This window comes from Ambystoma mexicanum, chromosome 2q, assembly GCF_040938575.1.
Source record: "Ambystoma mexicanum isolate Mex_15411 chromosome 2q, UKY_AmexF1_1, whole genome shotgun sequence".
NCBI classification, from domain to species: domain Eukaryota; kingdom Metazoa; phylum Chordata; class Amphibia; order Caudata; family Ambystomatidae; genus Ambystoma; species Ambystoma mexicanum.
The window spans coordinates 311,521,342-311,544,522 of record NC_090924.1 but is presented as its reverse complement, the minus strand read 5'-3'; the positions used below and the strand labels follow the sequence as shown (position 1 = coordinate 311,544,522).

General features: G+C 46.0%; 1 protein-coding gene across 2 annotated transcripts in view; it reads right to left on the bottom strand.

Annotated features, from left to right (window-relative positions):
- The window catches only part of CIAO3 (cytosolic iron-sulfur assembly component 3), a 643,683-nt gene that overhangs the window by 192,794 nt on the left and 427,708 nt on the right, over positions 1-23,181 (bottom strand). For both annotated transcript variants that reach the window (XM_069647280.1, XM_069647281.1), the window contains one exon: positions 1,202-1,320. In XM_069647280.1, the coding sequence (XP_069503381.1) occupies positions 1,202-1,320 (119 nt within the window). The remainder of the gene's footprint in view (positions 1-1,201; positions 1,321-23,181) is intronic.

The following is a 23,181-nucleotide window of genomic DNA, read 5'->3' as shown; positions in this document are numbered from 1 at the left end:
AGAGGTGGCAAATCCACTGTGCAAGTCCCAGTCCGTACAGTAGTTAGTCAGGGCTCTGTTCCTGCCCCCTTCTATTTAACTTGTATTTGATAGGGTAGCAGATGCCATCATGGCAAAGGCATTAGATTCAGCCGTCATGGGGAGTGACGAGATGATACTATCCTGGGTGACAAAATAAATTGGGTATTGATAGATGGAAAGTAGGGGAGGTGACAAAACAGTCATTGGACTTTTCACTTGGCGACTTGCCTACTAGAGATTCTGGGAAGGAGTCGGATAAGTGCCTCTACAGAAGCAAAAATGTGTTGCCTCAATTGCCTTTTTTCATAGTCTGTCCCCTTTACTCAAAAGTAAGGAAACACTGGCTGTATCCCTTGTTCAAAGCAACATTAATAAGAACTGTATTGTCGGAGTGATTTGTACTGATAGCATCAACCTCAAACCACCAGACAGACAATTGCGCCAAACACATCACAAAACCTCAGAAGGAAAAGCCTGGTCTCCAAGACCAGGGAGTGACAATTTCATGATTTTTAGACTGTTTTCTGAAATGATATGACTCAATTTACAATAGTTCTATGACATGTAATTTTTTAACATTTTGTGTATTGTTCTATGTTAATCTAATGAGTCAATAACATGATCAGAGCAATGACAAAATTAAATCTTGAACCCATGATGATTGTCATCTTAATGCCATTTTATTTTTAGGCAACATGCATCCTCGCTTATCCCCTTTGCCAGTGACCCTTCTGCATGCTATCCCATGGGGGGAAAAGAAGGCGGGGAAATGCTGTATGGGTAAGATGAAACAGGCCTCAAAGTGAACAAAACAAATCCAAATTGCATCAGTAATTTCAACCTGCACATTTCTGGTGCGCAGACAGACATGAGAATTGTTGCAGGGCCATTTGGTGACTACAACCTTTACATGAACTAGGTAGGCTGGTGGTGAAGTGGCTACAGCATAAGACCATGATTTCTATTCTACAGAATGGAAAATGGGGCCAATAAATAAAGTAGATCAGACAACTATGACGTGTGTGCTCTACAGAAAGCATAGAAATAAAACCAAACCAAGAAAACAAATGCTTGCTTGCTGAACGTAGCATGGGTATAGGACGTATGGATACAATCTTCTTGCTGGTACTTTTGGAAATTAATTTGAATTCCTCCAGTGCACAATTAAGTAATGAGTTACCTTCTGTTTTGCAAAGTACTCCTTAACCAAGGACCCCATGACTTGCTGTGGAGACTTGGTGGTGCTGATGTAAGGGATGATGAACTTTCCGTGGGTTTTCTCAGCATAGCAGATCCAGCCTGAGTTTGAAGTAAAAATCGAAACAACAGATATCAACATGGATGCTAGCATTGATATAGTAGAAGCAGGGATCTTAGAAAGCAAAACAATTCAAACAGAACATTCACCAGCTCACTATTAAACTGACTAAATGCTCCCATCAAATATAATTAGCTTAGTCTTGACTAAATCACTGGGCTGCTGTGTAAATACATACCAGCAAGATTAGAATGTTTCTCTAGTTCCTGGGTTCAAGGCCAAGGAGACTGACACACAGCTAGGCAACAGGTGATCCAACCCGAGATTCCCGACTCATTTAGTGATAGAAATGGCTAAACAAAGGACAACCTACACAATGGCAGGGCAGTGGGCTGTTTAGGGATTATTATAACACACATACAGTAATCATTAGCACCAGGGTGGCATCACTCAGCAAATCAGGCAACTCATAAGGTGGCAAGCACCCACTGATAATGGCATGCGTTAAAAGCCCACCTGACAACTCCACTGCTCTCCCTCTGCCCAAACCCCACCCCTTTCCAACACGATGCACCTACCGCCTCCTTATTCACTTATCTCTGCCAGCAGCCAATTAATTCTCCCTCTCCAGTGCCATGCTCTGCCTTATAGCTGCTAATGCAAATGGATTTGCAACCTCTTTGCTGTTTCCATGATGGCCACATTTTTGTATTTTATGTCTTCCTGGGCGCTTTTTCTAAAGCAAATAAAACACACACACAGCACTAGCAGGCACCTCAGACTTTATGCAGGGGTGCCAATGGCTAGATTACAAATCACAGGTGCGTATAAGGAGGGTAGGTTACAACCTAACTAAGGCTGGTTTTCTGTCCCTGGGAAATCATACCAGAGGGGATATTGTTGCTTAATTACAATACTGGAATGTTGGTGGGCCACTGCAAGTAATGGGTCAGCAAAGAACCTAAACCACTGTTATAGGTCCTGCACTTTTTCTCCCAACGTGAAACATCATTGCTCAGTATCTTTCTTAGCCAACTTTCTGCCTCAACAATGCTGAATCCAAGGATCCAAGAAACCTTCTTCAACCATTTTCTTTTGTTTTTAACCTCGCTTGGTAATTTTGCCATATTACAATAGTATTACAGATGGGACGAAGGTCAGAGGGCTATAGCAGACCTTATCACCCATTATGCGAGTTTTGTGCCCCAGGCTTCACTTGAGACCCATAACTCGGGTGTGGGGATATAACCTGGTAAGAGTTCTCCCCCTGGAGTACAATGCCGCAATTAGAAATTATACACACAAAGGTGTTATAAATGCAGACTAACTCTGGGAAAGGCAAGCATCTTTGTTACTTTTACTTTACAACATTTGTAATGCACACTTAGGACTCAAGAGCATTAGGGTGCGGACAATGTGACAAACAAACGTGAACAGGAAAAAAAAAAAAAATAGAGTGCAGCTATATGTTTTTCTAACCAGCGCGGGGAATCAGAAACATCCACAAATGGGATTAAGGAAATAGCAGGGTTAATAAATCTTTCTTAAATGCTGTCAAAGAGCTTCGACTTCTTAAGTCTGTCGGTAGTTGATTCCACAGCTTGGGTGCTGCTAAGAAGAATGCGCTATTCTCCGCTTTCTTTGTTCTACTTTGCGGGATGAAAAGATAGTTCTGACCGCAAGATCTAGGAGCTCTTCCATTGACTTTTTCAGATGATATGACCGTGGAGGTAAGGGGGCATCAGACCCAACCTGTATTTAAATGTAATGACCAGTAACCTGAACTTGGCGTGAGCTTTCACTGGAAGCCAGGGCAGAGAGTGCCTAGCCTGTGAAACAGGATTCCGGCGAAACAAACAAACCACAATTTTGACCGCTCCATTTTGAACAGTCTGGAGTCTGTTTAAATCCTGCTTACATAGTCCAACCAAGAGGCTGCTACAATAATCCATTTTAGCCCCTATTATTGCTCTGACGATGGTTTCAGAGTTTTCCTGTGTGATCAAAGGTCTGAGGTGTGACAGTAATTTAATGTTATACACCGAAGCTGAGACCACACTAGCAACATGGGATGATATAGAGAGTTTCTGGTCCAGGACCACCCCCCAACATTTTATTTTTGATGGAGTAATATTGTCAACCCCAAGTCTAAATGATTTATAAGCAGGGTCCAGTTTAGCAATCGGGGTAGACTTCCCACAATCATTAGTTCGGCCTTGCTTTTATTAAGTACCAAGTTGTTAACCAGCATCCACCTTTCTATGAGATTGAACACTGGTTTATTATTTTTTTTTTAATTACAACATTTTTTATTGTTTTTCTACACATAAAGAAAACATACATCTCGCGCAGCGTGGTAAAGGTTATACCCCTTTCCCACCCATCAACAAATTCACACCGTGTACCCATTTCAATGAAGTCTCTTAGCACTACTAATTACATTTGTTACGCCAGTAGTATATGATTTTCTATCTCTGTGCATGTCCTTGGATGTTAGCCCGATTCCTGACGGAGGCTACCTCTCAGTGTGCGTCCTCCCACTTTTGCCAAATTTTTGGGCCTTTCTCAGGACAGCCCTGGCTGTGTAGACTCTTTTCCATTGCAATACAAATGTCCACATCCGTGGTCCACTGCTCATAGCTTGGTGCCGTTTCAGAGCCCCAGAGTTGCGCTATATTTCTCTTGATTAACGCAGTAGTTGTGGATAAGAGCAGTTTTTCGTAGCATGACAGTTCGACCTCATCTTCTATCCCCAACAGTAACATTTTTGCATTTCTATGAATCGTTTTGCCCAATACCCTTGAGAGATCATCGCAGCACTGCTGCCAGTATTGTTGGATTATGGTACAGTCCCATAGTATGTGATAATACAAGCCCTCTTCTCGTTTGCATCTCAAACAGGCTGAAGAGGTGATCTTGCTCATTTGAATAGTGCTACCCTCGGATAATATATTCTATGCAATATTTTTAGTTGTAATCTTAGCCTGGAGGAGATCACCGTTTCTCTGGGGAACATCAGGGCAGTTACCCATTCCTCCGGGAGTATGTCACCCACGTCCCCCTCCCACTTGGCTTTCAGGCTCGACAGCTCCCCGGTGGCAAAGGATGTTATGGCACTGTACATGATGGATGTAACTTTGTTTTTAATCATGTCCGGAAATAGGTTACGTTCTAAAGGGGTATAATCAGGCATGTCAATCATTTCAGGGAGATGGGTCTGTAGTGCATGCTTGAGTTGTGTGTAGTGATACTGCTCATTTATTGGCAGTGCGAAGGTAGTGATTAGGTCTGTAAATGGTATTATTTCGTTTCCTTTCACTACGTCGCCAATTTTGGTAATGCCCAATTGGGTCCAAGAGTGCCATTTTGGTAGTTTATTCACTTCCGGGAGTAGTTTGTTATTCCACAGCGGTTGAGCTGGGGTCAACTTTTTGTCCCAGCCTAAGTATTTGTGGGTGTCTGTCCATGTTAGGGATATGTGCGACATCATGGACGGGGCAGCAGATCGGTCTTTTTTCCGGTAGAGGTATCTTATTACGGATCTTTCATATTGGTTGGGATCTTGTTCTCTGTTGTGCGGTAATGTTGTGTTCTCATGGAGTCTATCGTTCACTATTGCCATTTGACTGGCCCAGTAGTAGGTTTGCAATCGGGGCAGTCCAACTCCACCTTCCCATACAGATCTTTGTAGTGTGGCTAATGCTAAGCGAGGATGACCTCCATTCCATAGCAGTTTTCTAAGCGTCTGATCTATTTAATGGAATTCGCTGGGTGCTATAGGTAGTGGCGCGTTTTGAAGTACGTAGAGGAAACGCGGGAGCGCCATCATCTTAAAGAGTGCGGCTCTGCCTAGTAGTGTTAGTGGTAGGGACATCCAGTGACGGACGTCTTCCTTGAATCTCGTCGTTATTGGGTACAGGTTCTTGGGCACATAGTCTGTTAGGTTATTTGTAATTTGGATGCCTAGGTATCTGAATTGCTCCTTTTCCACACAGTATGGACACTCGTCTATTTGCTTCAGTGGGAATAGTATGGATTTAGTCCAGTTGACGTGAAGGCCGCTAAAAGTGCCGTATTTTATTAGTAATCGCGTCACTATGGGGCAGGATTCGCGTGGGTCTTTCAGATATACTAACAAGTCATCTGCATATAGGGATACCCTATCCTCCCAGTCGTCTGACCGTCTGAAGCCACTCCATGTTTGTGTAGATCTTAATAAAATTGCTAATGGCTCAATTGCTATTGCAAAGATTAGGGAAGATAGAGGGCAACCCTGTCTCGTGCCCTTGCCTAGTTGAAAAGGATTGGAAACATGCCCGTTTACCTTTGTAACTGCTTCGGGGCGGTTGTATAGCAGTTTGACTCAACTCAAAGTACGGTCCTATGCCCATGCGTTGCATAATAGCCCATATTGCCTCCCAGTAGATAGAGTCGAACGCCTTCTCGAAGTCTATGGCAAGTAAAGCCAGGGGGTCCTGTATCTCAGGTAGTTTCTGCAGTGCTGTGTGTAGCCTATATATGTTTTGTCTAGTGGATCTCTGTGGCATGAATCCACACTGGTCTGGATGTATTAGTGTGTGTATGACTTGTTGCAGGCGGTTGGCTAGCGCCTTTACCGATATTTTGACCTCGCAGTTTATAAGAGATGGGCCTGTAGGAGCTACATTTATCGGGTGGCTTATCTGCTTTGGGCAGGACTATTATTGTGGCTTTCCTTAAGTCTGGAGGGAGACAGCCAGGTGAGTGTGAGTGTTGTAGCAAACGAAGTAAGTGTGGGGAGATTACATTTGCGCCTATTTTTTTCCATGTTTCAATGGGGAAGCCGTTTGGACCTGGGGTCTTGCCCGATTGGAGTTCTGACATGGCTTGTGTTAGCTCTTCCTCGGTGATTACCTGTTCTAGTAGAGTAGACTGTTTGTGTTTAGAGTGGGGAGGGTAATCTCCTCCAGGATGTCCATTACGGGTGGTGAGGTTGGTGCTTTGTATAACTCAGCGTAGTATTTTGCAAAACCTTCCGCTATATCTAAGTCTGTCACTAATGGTTCTGATTCTTCTGTTGTCAGTTGCCTGACTTGGCTGAGACACAGGTCTCTACGTTCCAGCCATGCCAGCATCTTCCCGGCTTTGTCCCCTGTTTTATATATCTTTGCCCGCATCGCAGTATGTGCCTGCTTTGCATTGTCTAGGGCTATGTGTTGAAGATGTGTCTGCGCTAGTTGTAGTGCGCAATGCGTTTCCGATTTGTCATGGGTTAGGTGATCAGCCTCTGCTTTTTGCACTTTCGCTTCGGCATCGCGTATTGCTTCCAATTGTTTTTTCTTATGGGCTGTGGTCCAGGCTATTATTTCCCCTCTGAGCACCGTCTTTAATGCCTCCCATAGTGTTACCGGGCTATCCACTGAGTCAGTATTCATCTCAAAATATTCTTCAGTGGTCTTTTGGACGTGTTCAACTAGCTCTGGGAAGCTTAGGTAGTAGCTGTTCAATCGCCAGCTGGGTGGGGGGAATCGACCTGCTGGTGTTAAGTGTTATTATAAGTGGGGAATGATCAGATATACCTCTGGGGAGAAATTGTGCCTCACGTGCTTCATGCATGTTATTTAGTGGCAACAGAAAATAGTCCAGCCTAGACAGCGAGGCGTGCGCACCAGAGTGGTATGAATATTCCCTTGTGACAGGGTGCAGCATTCTCCATACGTCTTGCAGCCCCAATGCGCTAGTGAATGTGGCAAGTTTTGTGCGTATGTTCGGGTTTCTGGATCTTATATGCGTTCTATCAAGGTCCACGTTCATTACCTCATTAAAGTCTCCCCCAATCAACGTAAGGTCTGCAAGATTATTCATAATTAGAGGCGTAATGTTATTGGTCAGGGGGGTTAGTAGGTTAGGAGGTGCGTACACCGCCAGCATAGTCACAGAACGTTCCCAGAGTGTACCTGTCGTGAGCACAAACCTCCCTCCCGTGTCTTGCGTAATGGATGCGGGCACAAAGGGAAGTCTTTTGTGTACTAGGATCAGTGGTAAAACCGGCGTGGAATGCTAGTCTGTAATTGGTGCGTCTAAAGAATGAGCAATTGGTACCGGCTAGATGCGTCTCCGTAAGGAATGCCACATCCGGGGAGTGTCCATTCAGTGTTTGCAATACTAGACGTCTTTTAATACAATTGCCGAGCCCATTTACATTCCATGTCATCACTCGGATTGTCCTGTTTTTGTTCACGTTAGTGACTCCCGCCATTTGACACGTGTATAGATGACATCTGTGTGCGTCGGGCCCCTGAGAGTATTGTGGAGTTTCATACTATAATAATATTTGCCATGGCCAAGGGCAGGCTGGTTTCCTGTCAGGACATGTACATCCATTTGTGTTGTGTGGACTGCTGGCAAAAGTGGAGTGACAATGAGTGTGCTAGAGATGGTGTGCTTCTTAACATTATAATTGGTGTGATTTCCTGAAAAATAACACAAATTCCCAACCCCCCTCCCCATACTCCTCCCCAACATGAAGTATCTGTCACCCTAACTCTACTGGTGCCAAACAACTATATCGCCAGTTTAACTTAGTGTGAATTGTTTACACCTTCCTCTCGACTTACTGTTCTTTAGCAAGTCTGGTGTCTCGAGTCTCAAGTCTTAAGTTGAGGGCGTGGCTTTGGCCGTTACAATGAGTACTTCCGTGCCTCGCAGGCCGCACTTATGTCGAGGTGGCATGATAGCCCATTAATTGGGCCGCGACGGAGTAGTACTTCTTGTTAGTGTCACTGTTTCAGCCCATTTCCTCTTGTTGTGGTGGTTCCTGCATCGGAGGTTGTGGAGCTGGGCGCCTTCTGTCTAGTGGCTCACGCCGGTTCCTGTTTCTGCTTCTGTTGCTTGCTAGTCTCCAGTCTCCTTCAATGTGTTTCTCGACCCAGTTCACGCTTCTTTTGGGTCAGTGAAGTGTACCGTTGTCCCACCGTGATAAATCTTGAGATGGGCCGGAAATAGCAAGCCGTATTTCACGTGTAGGGTCTGGAGTTGTCTTTTGAGCTGATCGAAAGACTGCCTGGCTTTCTGAACCTAGCTTGTGTAGTCAGGGAAGAATGTCACTCTGGACCCATTGAAGGTCAGTGTGCCTTTGACCCGTGCCGTCTGGAGTAATGCATCTCTATCTCTATAATTCAACAGTTTTGCAACTATGGTGCGTGGAGGTGATCCAGGTATCGGTCTTCCAGTGGGCACACGGTGCGCGCATTCAATTGAGAAGAATTTCGAGAATGTCTGGGGCTCAAACATATCGGTTATCCATTGTTCAAGGAACAGTTCCATGGAAGGGCCTTCTGTTTTTTCCGGTACGCCTAGATGCGAACGTCATTTCGTCTTGATCTACCTTCACTGTCTTCTGCCCTCTCTTCCAGTGTTTTCAGACGTGCCACAACCCCAGCCATCCTTTGTTCCATAGTGCGCAGCCCATCCTCAGTCCCAGAGATCCGCTGTTCTGCTTCCCCTGTGCGGGAGGACAGTTTCTGTAAATCATGGCGAAGGAGCAAAACGTCTGTGCTGATGCTATCCATTTTTTGTTCCATGGAGGTTCTGGAGTTTGCTATTGCAGCCATGATGTCCTTCAGGGATATTTTATTCTCCGTTTCTAACATGGTGTCTGATTGCTCGTGTTCCAATTGGGTGCTCGCCGTGGTCGTGGTGAATTGGTCCATTTTGCTTTGACTTGTCAATTTTCTTGTTTTATCCTTCCCCATAGCAGCTGGCATGGTCTGTAATGTTAATCGGTGGACAGTTTGTTGCGGATTCCGCCTGTTTATCCGAGGCGGGTTGCGGGGGCGACTACTATCCTGGGTAGTGTGAGCGTGACCGTTATGGGAGCGGCTGCTCCGCTGTATAACTTTTTTCAGTGGCCTATGTGTAATCTGCCGGATTCCGTGTAGGTTTGATGTATAGCTTGTTTTAGCTTTCAGGGGGCTTGTGTCATGTCCTCTGGAGTGCTCACAGATCTTTACCCGCACAATATGGGTAGTGTTTTGTTTCCTGGTCCTCTTTGCTTTCCTGCGTGAAGGCGGGTGCACCGTATCGTCCCTATGCACTGTAGCAAAGCGCCAGAAGCCGGGTTTGGTGACACCTTGGGTCCACGCAACGTTCCACACCACACCTTCCCAGCACGTCTTTGGGTTAACTGTATCGGCGTTCCCACACAGCTAGGATTTGCTACAGGTCCGCCGCAAAACCGTGTCTCCGTGCACTACTATGTTCTGATCGCTTTGCCCAGTGTTCCTTATTTCATTGAGATTTGGTCGCTTCTGCTATGCTCGGTGGGAAGGTGGTGGTAAATCAAGCAAGTGTTCTTCCATTGGGGCCACAACAACGACTCCTCTTGGGCAGTAGGGGGGGTGAAGATGCAGGTTACTTGGGGTCCGTTGGAGTCAGCCCGCGCTCACCCTTGTTAAGGATGAAAGATATCTGTGCGCCTCAATATGACATATCCGTTTCACAACATTGCGAGGGCTGCGTTTGTCCTGCCGCTAGTGTATGGGACCTGGCGTTGTTGCCACAGTGGAAAGTTATTTTATCATGGTTGTTTTGCGCGCCAGTAGCGTCACCTCATTCCCTGCAGCCTCTCCTATCAGGGTCTATGTCTATGGTTAAGGCGCACTGTCAGGATGCTATGCCTGGAAAGTGCAGGCCACCGTGTCTGCTTGGGTACTGCACGGGTCTTGTTTACTTGGATGTCGTTGTCCCACGTATGTTGTAGGCGGCTGCCTGGCTATATTTATGTTTCAGATGGGGCCACTGGAAGAGTCCCTGTAGGGAGCCCACAGGCGGCGAGGGGGGAGCGTGTAAGTGTGTTGCCTGCTCTCCCGTCTCCTTACCGCAGGATTGAGGTAGCAGCTGTCCGACGGTGAGCGGGGGCCGCCCCAGGAGTCTAGTAGGCGCTCAACGCTAAGCGGAGCGCCCGCGGTGCCCCCGCGGCTCCGGGCAGCCTGACGGCGCTAGCAGGCAGAAGTAATGTACGGGCGCGTACGCCGTTGCGGTGGTGCGGATCTGACTGCCTGCGAACGACAGCCTCCGGTACTGCTTCCAAGGGTGTTTCCCTTCCGCTCTTCGATCTGCCGTTGGAGGGAACTGTCACGGCTCCGAGGGTTTCACAGGCGGGAGGCGGGGAGGCACACAGCGGGATCCGCTCCCTGCAGTCCGGGAGCGGCGCTGGGGGCGGTTCGTTTTTATTTTGGGTCCTTCGCCCGCCGTATAGCTCAACACAGTACCTCACACTCCACTCATTAGCCGCCGACACTCGGGCAGGGTTTGGTGGTGGCGCACGGCGTCCTCCGTTCATCCGCGGTCTGCAGCGGCCATTTTGTGTGCCCTGCGCGTGCAGGCTTACTTTCTTGCAAATCTCGTTAAGTGGGTCTCCCGGCACCGATTTTCACCGGGAGCAGGTAGGGATGTGCAGCGGAAGTTCCCACATCGATTAGGCACTTTGGGTACTTTTAGTCTTGCAGGAAAAACAGGATTGTTTCAGGATCTGGCTGGCAGCCCAGGAGCGATGCAAGCTCACGTCCTCATCGCTCGGCTGCTGGCCACGCCCCCTGAACACTGTTTAATTCCTGTTCATCTCGAGCATGATAGCCTGAGAGGGGGACAACACACTGGATGTCGTCAGCGTAGTTCGAGAACATGACCCCTTCAGGCACTTCGGTTTTAATAAAGTATTTGGAGGTCATGATGCTGCCAGTTAAGGTCATCAACAATGTCCAGCAGAGAATTGAAGACTCAAATTGACTAGTCCAGACAACAAAGTTGGCTAGCAATCTGAATCTGCTCAGCTGGTGGTTCACCACTTTTGGAAATGAATGGGGAAAGCAGACCTGTGTCTGACTGGTTGAGCAGGAATTGGTCCTGATGTTGCGGTACCCTCCAATCATAAAACTGGGTTCAGTGAGAAGTATAGAGCTCCGCCGTGTAAGCATAGTAGGCTAACGATAGCTGCCAAACCTTGACAGTTCAGAAAATCAAATTTCATTAGTGGCAGCGTAGGTCTCAAGATCGTCACCAAAGTGTTCAGTAGTGACAGCAAGGTGCTGCAGCCAACCACAACAGTGGCTGCCTCACTGCAAATGTATGCAAAACAGTGGGGGCAGGGGGTCTGGGAAACTCTCTACCAGCTAGAACACAGCCATTGACTTGTTCTTGGGTGTATGGCCCCTGGGAGAGTCTCAACCAAGTCTTTAGCTCACTGTTCTTTTCACAGAGAAGAAATATCCCCACATATCAGTCTTTGTCCTATCCAGGGGCAGTCCAGCAACGAAATGCTAGGCAATTCTCCTCTGAACAAGAGTACCACAGCAACCCCATACACGTGTTTCAACCTTGTTGGGCATCATCAGTGAGGTGAAGCTGTGTCTCTCTAAGAGCAGTGAGCAAAGCAAGGGGTCCAAGTAGTTAAACCATGTCAAAGACAATGGAAGCTAGATTACCCTCCAACACAGCCTACAGACCATACAGTTACAGTACAAGGCAGACACAGGCCTGTTCCAACAGTCAGGTTTATGTGAGAAATTAACTCCCCAGAGCTTCTGAGAAACCCATACAGTTCCTTGTTGGTTATTTGGCTTTTTAACTACAAGCCTTGGGCCCTATTAGTTACCAACAAACAGGGCTATCCAGTGCCCCTGCCTCTTTGACGGATCAGCACAGGGAGGTGCAGCAATGCTTCTCAAGGAGGAGCAGTCACCTTTGAGGCTTTCAACCCAGCTGTTACATGCCAGGGTAAAGTAAGAGCGCAATCCATCCATCCAATCGAATCAATCAATTTCCTCTGGTCACTTGAGAAGTCAGTCGTCCTCAGAAACTAGTGAGCTTTGCGGTCAGGCTGTTCTTGAAAGATGCAGCACCAGGGCTTTCTCACTGGTTTCTTTGGTTTGAGTCATCTTCTCATGATATGGGGCTTATCAGGAGTCCTGCAATGGCCACCCATTTCACCTCAAAAACTCCAGACATTCTGACCTCTCTCTTCTCTCCCCCATCCTTTCCTCCCCGTCCCCCTGCCCGTCTTGGCCTCTCTTCCACCCCCTCCCACTCTCCTCCTTCTCACCCATGACAACGAATGAGATCTCAAACCTCAAACGGGTATCTCCCTGTTCTAGAACCATTAAGGACAACATCTCTTCCCTCGCTCTGGCTCTTGCCGACTTCTGCAACCACTCCTTAGCAGTTGGCTCTTTCCCCTCTTCTCCCAAACTCTCCCTTGTGCATTCCCTCCTAAAAAAGCCTTCAACCAACCCCTCATGTCCAGCCAACTACAGCCCTATCTCTACCATACCCTTCCTTGGGGAAACTCCTGGAGAAGTTGATCATCCCTCAACTGACAACACACTGAGCTCGTTGGTCGTTTACATGACCATCAATCTTGCTTCCGCGCATACATAGGCACAGAAACTGCTCGCCTGAACACCTCTGAACTGCTTGCAAAGTACGCGCTCTAAGTAACGCTGTTTGCTGGTTCTCCACGCTGCCCTGCAAGACGCCGATCCTGACCCTGCATTGGATTTACTTGGACGTTTACTGTGATCCTCCAGACTTCTTTGGTACATATCATACCCTAACAGCATATATAGCAAAGCTATGCTTATGCTACAAGTATATATTGCCGATATATTCCCTTTTTTCATATTACTCTAGGTGGCCCCACCCCCTTCTACCTGGAAGTCAACAAAACCACCAGGCCGCACGCATTAAGTATGCACTCTAAGTAGCGCTGTTTGATGTTCGCTGGTTCGCTGAGAGAGCGGGTGTGTTACCCTATTCCTTTTCTCCCACTACTGCACTTTCCATTCAACCACGCTATTAATTTAAACACCTTAGGAGCTGCCTCACATGGAAAAGAAGCACGGAAAGTAAGCATTAACGTTTGTTTCAATTGTTTGTTTAGCATGTTAATTTGCTGTTAACAGACACAGGTTTCAAAAGCTTCCTAAAATCTTGTGTAAGACTATCCCGATACATTACGCTCGATTTCATAATTACATGGCGACTGGGTTGCGCAGCCGCAAGATGGACATAGTACCTCCATTAATTACGAGCTCGAGCATTGATTCGATGCTATGTGCAGGAAAATCCTGCGATGTTGAGCCAAGTGCAACGGCACCACCTTTTCTAGACTTAGCGACTCCCTCTACCAACTTACCCTTTATGCATACTGCCCAAATACATACAGTGCCTGCGGACATAAATAATCACCCCCCTTAGATGTTGACCTCTCCCTGGAGTTTGATCACTCTCAAAAGTCAGACTCCGACTATGAAACTCCCAAGCACTCCTCTCAACAGGACATCACAGAGACCAGAGCACCACACACATTCCCAGTTATAATCAAAATACTTGATCTTTTAGATAAGGGACACGATCGCCCTCATTTAGAATTACAGGAAATAAAATCTACGATGAGACAGACGTGTTCAAAAATGGATCGTATCGAAGGTTTTATAATGGGATGGGAAACCATCATGATGAATAAACAAAACTTTGAAAAAAACAGACCCATACTAATAATCGAGCCTGTGATCATAAAGTATCACAATGTAATTTTTTATCTGAGGAAGAGGATATAATTAAGCCACTTGCTGCTCCACCAGCTCTAATGCCTTCTCCCACGAAACCAAACTCTTGTGAGGGATTGATTTCAGTGGAATTGGTGAACTTGAGATCGGCCATGGAGGAGCTTAAAGTGGCCCTTCATGTAATCACTCCGTCTTCTGCAGCTAATGCTGACCCCCCCCCCCCCCAGAGTCTCCATCTATATTATGAAGTCATGGAAAATCTTCAGAATGATGAACCGGCTCCTTGTGAACCAAAAACTGGCTTTCATTCGAGGCGGGCAAAAAAAATTCATTTGCGTGCGGTAAAACGCTACGCAAAAAGGCGAAAGGAGGCTCTCCTGAATAAAAACACAGCTCACCCTGAGAATAAGTCAGTAAGTGACGCTAAAATTATTTCTCCAGGGGCCCCAGTTTGATTGAGGACGACCCCATTGATGTCTAACTGCTCTGTAAAGAAAGTCAGGACATGTTACTTCCAGTGAAAAGCACTTCTATTGCACAACCTCCCACAATCAATCCAACTGCTCCTACAGTACCCATGTACTAGCAAAATGCTCCCGGAACAACCGAGTGCCATTCAAGCACATACATTGTCTATGAAAACTAAACGATCCAAATTTGATATGGGTGAATTACCGCTAAAAGCACTAAAATCCAATCTAAGTGCATATTTTCCGGTAACTGGAAGAACCAGCACATCACACGATCCTCAACGCAATGAACGGAATCTCCAAATTCCTTCATTAATAGAGCCAGTGGGTCCACTGGGTCCAAGTCTGCTTCCAAAAAAAACATAGTGCAGCCTGTATAACAGACCTAAAGAAAAGTACAATACCTCCTCTTACTGAAAAGCCCACTTCAATGACTATCAATGGAAGTAGCAAAGTTCAATTTTACCAGATGAAGCGATGATGAAACCCTCGGAGGAAAATGCAAATTTACAGATACCTACCTTAACCCAAATTTCCGGGAATACGCCCTATCTACCGTCTCATGGGACAAACTTTCCTAGGTCCCTCCCTCTGAGTGATGCAACATGTCTCAATGACGACGTTGGCAAACCTATCCTAATATCCTTGAGAAAAGCAATCAATAAAGGTGAAATTCCTGTTGAGGCAATCGCACAGCTCTTTTCTTCCAAAGACTCTTTGCAACTCTCAATCGACACTCTACCCCCTATTATGCTACACCCCGAGCTCCATAGTAATAACGCACGGTCTGTGAGTGAACAGCTTTTGATGACACTGAGTAAAATGATCCAAGACGAAGAAACGGCCACGGGCATAACTAGATGGCCCTCTTTTGCGGAAATCTCTCCACGGGCGATCCCCGTGGCTGCCCGTCCTGTGATCCAAAAAATGACCACACGATTCAATAATGATGCTCCGTATAGGAAAGGAGATTTCTCTCAACCCTTACACCTACTAACACAACCTTCTGTGGAAATGCACCACTTGATTGGTTTTGAACCAATCACCCACGATTCGCGATCTCCTCCCTTAAATCGTTGTACTTTGCTGGGGTTACTCTTGCATATTTTACAACTAAGAAACTTGAAATCTGAAGACATTCTTAGAGTTTCGCTAGCAAAGGTAAATAACCTCTCGATCTGCTATCTGTCTTCAGTACATATACTTAAATTTATTTGGTGATGCAGAGCAGACATTATAGCCCAGGGTCTCATCCTTTCAACTTTCCCGAACAAATCTGCTGCCCTGGAATACTCCCCCACACACCAGTGAAAACGCAGAAGCTAATAATTCTGGGAACACGCTGCGAAAGATTTTCTGACCAATGACTTCCTGACCCTTCTAGGTGAAAACAAACATATTACATGTATTGAACCCATGTTAAAATCACTCCTAATCACACAACCAAAGATTAACCAACAATAGCCACTGAAAACTGGTGGCCTACGAATTATGTCATGGAATTCATGTGGCTTCTGTAATTTTTTCACTTGGTTTAGCACTTTGTCTCTGGCTGACTATCCTACTATAATTTTACTCCAGGAAACAATGAAATTAGACCCACTGGTGTTAGAGGGTTTTACTTCATATTGTTCATTGGCAACTTGTTCATTAACGGGACGACCTACTGGAGGATTAGCGATTACAATAAACAACGCGTATGGAATTTACTCAAAATTACTATGGGAATCTGCCAATATTTTAGCGATCGCTCTGACACTCCCTAAACAGAAATGCAAATGGATTCTAGCTATAATTTTATTTTGGAATCCTGCAAACACGCTACAGGATGCTATGTTTGATGAGTTAGATCAATGCTTTGAGACAGCTATGACAGAATTGGGTGATTGTGATATTCTAATAGCGGGTGACTTCAATTCAGATTGTCGAATTGGCCTCAAAGTCCAACCAACAAAAAGTAAACAATTAATGAAAAAGAGCGGGCTCCCTTTGGAACTCATATTTTGAAGATTGGGACATTGACGTGATGCAAGCCCTAGGTAAACAATATCACCCGACATGGAGTAGAGGTGATACTTCAATGATTGACTACATATTTCGATCACATCATATTATGCAGCTTGCATCCCCGCTAGACATTAGCCCGATAATTTACAGTGAACATGCCCAGCTATCTATTTCCCTTAAGCTTGATTGCATTCTATTACCCTTAGATCTCTCGATAGTCCAATTCGAAATCAATCATCCCTTTATATCACGCAGATGGAATACAATCCTATGCCAGCACTTCTCTGCATATGTATCAAAGCATATAGATGAAACCTTAAACAACCAGATTACATCCACAGCTAATATGGAGATAATCTGCTCTGGGATAGTTCACTCTGCACTCCAACACTTTCAGACTAAATATAAGCCCAAAATCCATAACCACTCTTATGATCCGACTATCAAAGCTCTAAAACGCGATAAGAATAAAAAAATTAGAACTTTAAGGAAAGGGGGCTGCAGCTCTTTTAACTACCAGCAATTGCACAAATAAATAGCCAAATACAAACATAAGTTTAGACAGATGAGAATTTCAACCTACAATAGAGTGAACTGCAATTTAATAAAAGCTACATGCAGACATGGCACAAGACAAATTTGGCAAACTATAAAAAGCAAAGAGAACTCTATGATATCTCCCATGATGAATTGTATTTCAGAAGACAGCTGGTGTAGCTACTTCACCCCCAAATTGCCAGAAGTATTTAAGAATTTCCCTAATCTATCGCTCTCTTACAAGGACCTCTCTTGCTACCAATGGTCAAACACCAATATAATATGGGCAAGAAGTAAACTTTCCTACTCAAAAGCTGCAGGCCCGGACGGTTTATCACCATGTGTCTACAAGACTGATCTTCATTTATGGTCCAGAATCTTAAAAAACAAATTTGATAACATCATGACGTCTGGTCAGATCCCTCAATCATGGACCACTTCGGCCATCATTCCAATTTTTAAAAAGGGTGACCCCTCGATGCTGGAAAATTATTGCCCAATTTCGCTCATTAATACAGAAGCTAGGATTTTTGCAAAGTTACTCCTGTTCGAATTAGAGAAAGAAATCAAGAATCGGGGTCTGTATTCTAAATTCCAAACAGCCTTTCGTAAAGAAATGAGCACCACTCTTAATGAAACAATCATGGCACACTTAAAAGCAGGCACAAAACTTAAGAATTCATACCCGGTTTATATGGCCATGATTGATATGTCTGCAGCTTTTGACAGTGTAGTACGTAATCTACTGTGGTCCAAAATGTTAAAAATGGGTATACCCGATAGCCTAATTTATTGGTTTATCAAACTGCACACTGACACATCTTACAGGATCCGCATATCAGCTGAAGGGAGAACAACTGCTCCGATAAAGACCACACTAGGCTTGAAGCAAGGTTGTAATCTGGCTGCTTGTTTTTTCAACCTGTATATAGCAGATATGGATGCATCTTGGTCCGAAATAAGTCTCTTCTTGGTAAAATTAGGTACAACACGTCTGCAATGGCTCGCCTTTGCAGACGATATAATCATTTTTGATCCGACTCCAATGGGATTGCAAAACAAACTCTGAGAATTTCGCGCGAGATCACAATCTATCCCCTAACACAGCCAAAACGACCATCATGAAATTTGGCATAAATACCAAGTCAAAAATTACAAATTTCAGGTGGTACTTACAGAAAATTCCCCTACCTCTACTAGAAGATACCCTATACCTGGGTTACCACATAAACGAGGCAAACTCAATGGATTACTGGACGGCATTACTAAAACTTAAAAGCCGCCCACTACTTTCACAATTGAAGCTAATCTATGTAAAGTATTGTAAATACTCATTAATACCGATAATAGACTTCTGGACTCTTAAAATTGAAAGTGTGCTACTGTATACACTGGATAACTGCCTTACGGTGATGGACAAGTGCTTAGACAGCCTTCAAAGATCTATGTTAAAAACAGTTATGAACCTCCCACTAAGCCTTCCTAACTGTGTATTAAGACATAAATTGGGTCTCATTTCACTGTCAGCAAGAAGGAAATGGCGCTATCTAAGTAATTACTCCAAAATGCGCTCTGCTCAACCTAATTCTTTATACTATGATTTGAAAACAAATATACAACTACTGAATACTTCTTCGATTAATATTTTCCATCGTTAAATGCAACAATGTCTTGATGAACTCAATATTACAATCGAAGATTTACTGGTCAGACCAGCCTATACTAACAAGAAACTGTTTGAATTGGACTGGTGTAATACAATTTCAGCAATGGGAAAGTATAAAATGTATCTGGAATACTCTAAATAAATATGTTAAGAAACGTGTTCCCAGATACTCTTACAATGAGACGTTCCCTTCCCAGTATTACAGAAAGAAGTATATTAGCTTTAAATTCAATTTACTCTATACACGCGAAAGGACAAAACACTGGAACAAGGACAATGACCACAAAGTGGTAGAAAAATGTTGCTTCCCTCCGTGCATAGAGCAGAATGAAACGTTGAAGCACCTGATCTTATACTGTCCTTATTTTAGACATAGGAGATCTAATCTATTAGCAAAATTCTGTGACATAAACATTGAATATTGCGAAGAAACTCTTTGGGCAAGAATGATGCTCATAACCCTCTAATATATGCATTAGTGCAGTTTTGTGACTACATTGAAAAAGAAATAAATTGCCTTGAGACTAAATAACGTTTCCTTTTTATAAATGGGATTTTATGATTCCTAAATGTGATGTTTTAAACAGTAGCAGTCTATTGTGCCGGAGTTAGAATTAGGTGCAAATATATTGCTCACTATTTTTATAATTTGATAAAGATGTAAATAGATGAATTTATCTGTATGAATGAACTAATGAAGGATTTTTTTTATTGTAGTGTTAATGTAACGTGTATTTGTAATAACTGTCCTTTTTTGTAAAGGCTCAAGTTTTCTTGAACCAAATACAAATATAAATAAAAAATAAAACTGCTGGCAAATCTCCAACTAATTACAATTACAACTCTCCTGCTGTTCTCGTTCTCCTTGACCTCTCGTCCGCCTTTGACATGGTCAACCATTCTATCCTCATAAGGCCGCTCCAAGATACTCTTGGATTCTCAGACAGGGCACTGGATTGTTTGACCTCCTTCCTCACAGACCGCCCTTCCCAGGTGCTTCTGGGCTCCTTCTCCTCCGCCACCGCTCTTCTCTCTACATGTGGTGTTCCACAGGGCTCTATCCTCTCGCCTTGGCTTTTCAATATCTACCTTCCACCTCTTGCTCACCCGATATCTGCCTGCTCTCCTCATGTCCAGTGTTATGCAGATGACACACAACTCTTCTTCAAGCTCCCCTTTTTCGCCTCCTCTTCCCCGCTATCATCCCTGACTGCTTGTTGTGAGAAACCTGAAGGTGTATCCCTAACTAATCCCCGGGGATCTGTCATCCTGGTGGCCAGGACACAGCCATCGCTATTGGATCCAGTTCCTGTGGGTGGACCAGTGAGGGAGGATCATTTGGATGGGGGCTCCTCGGGGAGTGGAAGTGGGACGCCGATGGGTGGGACGCAGTATCCCCCTTCTTGCAACATCTTTTCCCCATCCTGCCAAGTAGGATATTCAGAAACACCACGAAAAACGACTAACACCAGAGCCGCTTACCTGACATGTCCCAATACAAGGGTCAGGCAAAGTCAGCCGATTGACCAAAATCACACACACCTGACGTCCCCCTTTCCCTTCCCCACAGGGATAAAAGGTGGAGCACGAGAGCACAGTACAAGCAAGGCAGACGGCACGACTCAGCTGTCCAGATACGGTAGTTCAAGAGAAGGAGAAAGGCGGCGAGAAGCGAAAAGGAGAGAAGTGACCTTGCCCTTTCCGATCCAGACCAGCAAAGCCTTCATGGAAGGACTGTGAACAATAGCAAAAGTGTGATGCAGGAGATGTCAACGGTACACGGAGCAAGCTTGCGCTGATAAGCAGGACAGAGACGAAAGCCTGCTACCGTGGTACTGTCCTTGGCTGCAGATACAAGGAAAGCCAAGCTGTTTTTCACAGCCGGTGAGTCGAGGGGAGAACGGATAAGAAAACTGCACTGTGTTGAACAAAAGCAGCAAACGGCTAATTGAAGAAAAGTACAAATAACTGTTAGTACGAGAGGGGAAAGCTAGCTGCAGAGGAGTCCGGCACCACGTGGGTGCTCACTCGAGAAACTCTGGGTGATTACCCTATTGTTGAAACTTGTCATGATCTCTGCTTCCAAAAGATCAGGACTTGCCCGACTCCCTTGGAAGCAGACCCATAACCCCGGTTCCGAGTGCCAGCCAGTCCCAATTGGGACCTTTTGGACCCTGTCCTGGCGCCAGTGGCACCAGGCTCATAAAGATGCCCAGTCCCAGCGCTGGAAGCGCCGGGCTCATAATGCTTGGGTGGACTCACCTGCAGCAGACCATGCTGCTTACTTATCTGCCAGTTGAACCCCTGATCCTCTTCTGTTTGGGACTACTTTTCCTGTTGGGTGGGGCAGGAGCCACTCCCTAGGTTCAGAACACTGGAACTCTTCTGGAAAGCAGGAACTCTTTTCTTACCTAGGCGTGGCTGTGGAAGGAGACACCTAAGCACTACAGGAGGCTATTTAAACCACATCCGATGGATGAATCTTGCTTTGTGTTATTCTGCATTCTCTGCAGCAGAACGCTCATCGTGTCTTCTGCTTCTGATCCTGGGCCTAAGGGAACAAAGGCTTACCATCCTGGAATCCAGTCTTCAGCAGCACCTGTAAAGACAAAGAAAGAACAGGTTAGCACTACGGTCTTCAGCGGCAGCGCATCTCTTACCTGGTCCATCGGCTGTCACCAATGCCTCGCGCTGCATTCCGGCATCTGAAAGACAAAGGCTTACCTACTCTTCGCAGGCTCCGGAGGTCTTCGCACTGCATTCCGGCATCTGAAAGACAAAAGCTTACCAGCTCTTCGCACGCTCCGGAGGCCTTCGGCGCTGCATCCCGCATCTGAAAGACAAAAGAAGGTGCGTTTAAAGACATTGGGCAACTTTATTACTCACGTGCCATTACTGCTTCCCACGCCGAATCCAGTGGGTATTCCAGCACCCTTCAGCTTCTCTAAAGCTCCGAACTTGTACCTGCAAGATAAAAGGGACAGTTAGTGCGCATCGTGAAGCAGGCTACAAGCGCTTACTTACGTGCTTCCAGGCGCTTCTATTCCTCACGCGGGTTCGATCCTCAACTCTCATCAGCCCGCCATCGCCGGAACCCTGCAAAAGGAACAAGTTACTTACCTGTAACTGTTGTTCTCCAGCATGGGTCTGGCATGGATTCACATGCTCATGAATATTCCCCGTCGTCAGGCTGGGAATCCTCGGTAAAGAAAAAACCAGTATCAGTTTGGTTTCTGATCTGTCTTTCGTAGTAATAACCAATCACTGGTCTCTGCGTCATACTGACCACAGCCAATGACTGCCCTCTACCTAAGCACCGCCTCTGGCAGGCATCTTCAGATTTGGAAGCACGTGAAGTGGCAGTATGACCAAGTGAAGAGCCGCAGAGGGGTAGGCGGGAGGGTTCGCATGTGAATCCATGCCAGACCCATGCTGGAGAACAACAGTTACAGGTAAGTAACTTGTTCCTTCTCCAGCATGGGGTCTGGCATGGATTCACATGCTCATGAATAAAGAATACATAGCAGTACACACATGCACAACCACGGGAGGTGGCAAAGGCTCAACATTAAGCAGTACATCAAACTCAACATTAAGCATTTTACCTCCTCACCAGGCTCACCTCAGGCGAACAGGTTGCGCAGCACTGCTTGGCCGACCCTGGACTCCTCCCTGGAATCCCGATCGACGCAGTAGAATTTCGTGAAGGTGTGCGTCGACCTCCACGTAGCAGCCCTGCATATGTCCAGCAGGGGCACACCAGAAAGGAACGCTGTGGTAGCTGCGATCGCTCTGGTGGAATGGGCTCTCGGACGGCCAGGCAGCGGTCGGTTTGCCAACCGATGACAGTACATGATACAGCCGGAGAGCCATCTGGAAATGGAAGCCTTCGAGAGAGCCTTCCCCTGATTGACAGGTCCAAAGTTCACAAAGAGTTGTGACGTCTTCCGAAAACACTTCGTGCGGTCCACGTAGAACTTCAGCGCTCTAGCCACATCCAGCGAGTGCAAAGTCCTCTCAGCCGGCGACGAAGGCGACGGGAAGAACACAGGCAACACCAAGGGTTCGTTGAGATGGAAGTCCGACGGTACCTTGGGCATGAAGGAGGGGTGCGTCCTGAGCACTACCCTCGTGTCGTGAAAAGTCAAGTACGGGGCCTTGCAGGGAAGGGCCTGGATCTCTCCCACCCGTCGTGCGGAGGTGATGGCCACAAGAAACGCTGTTTTCCACGACAGAAACTTCAACGGGGCCGAGTGCAGAGGCTCGAACGGAGGTCCCATGAGCTTGGTCAGCACCACGTTGAGCTCCCACGCCGGGGCCGGAGCCTTCACCGGCGGGAACGATCTGAACAGTCCCTTCATGAACTCTTTCACCAGACGATGAGACCACAAGGACGTCCGGCCCGTGGTTCTGGTGTATCGGGAGATCGCAGCAAGATGAATCTTGATGGACGCGTGTGCCAGTCCAGCTTTGGACAGCGTCAGCAGGTACGGCAGTACCTGGGGAGCCGTAATCCGTAGAGGGTTAATCTTCTGTGCGTGGCACCAGACAGAGAACCTCTTCCATTTGTGTCCGTAGCATTTAAGAGTCGAGGACGCCCTGGCCTTTGCAAGAACCTCTCTGCAGTCGGCCGGTATGTCGTATCCTCCAAACTCTAGCGCTGCAGGAGCCAGGCCT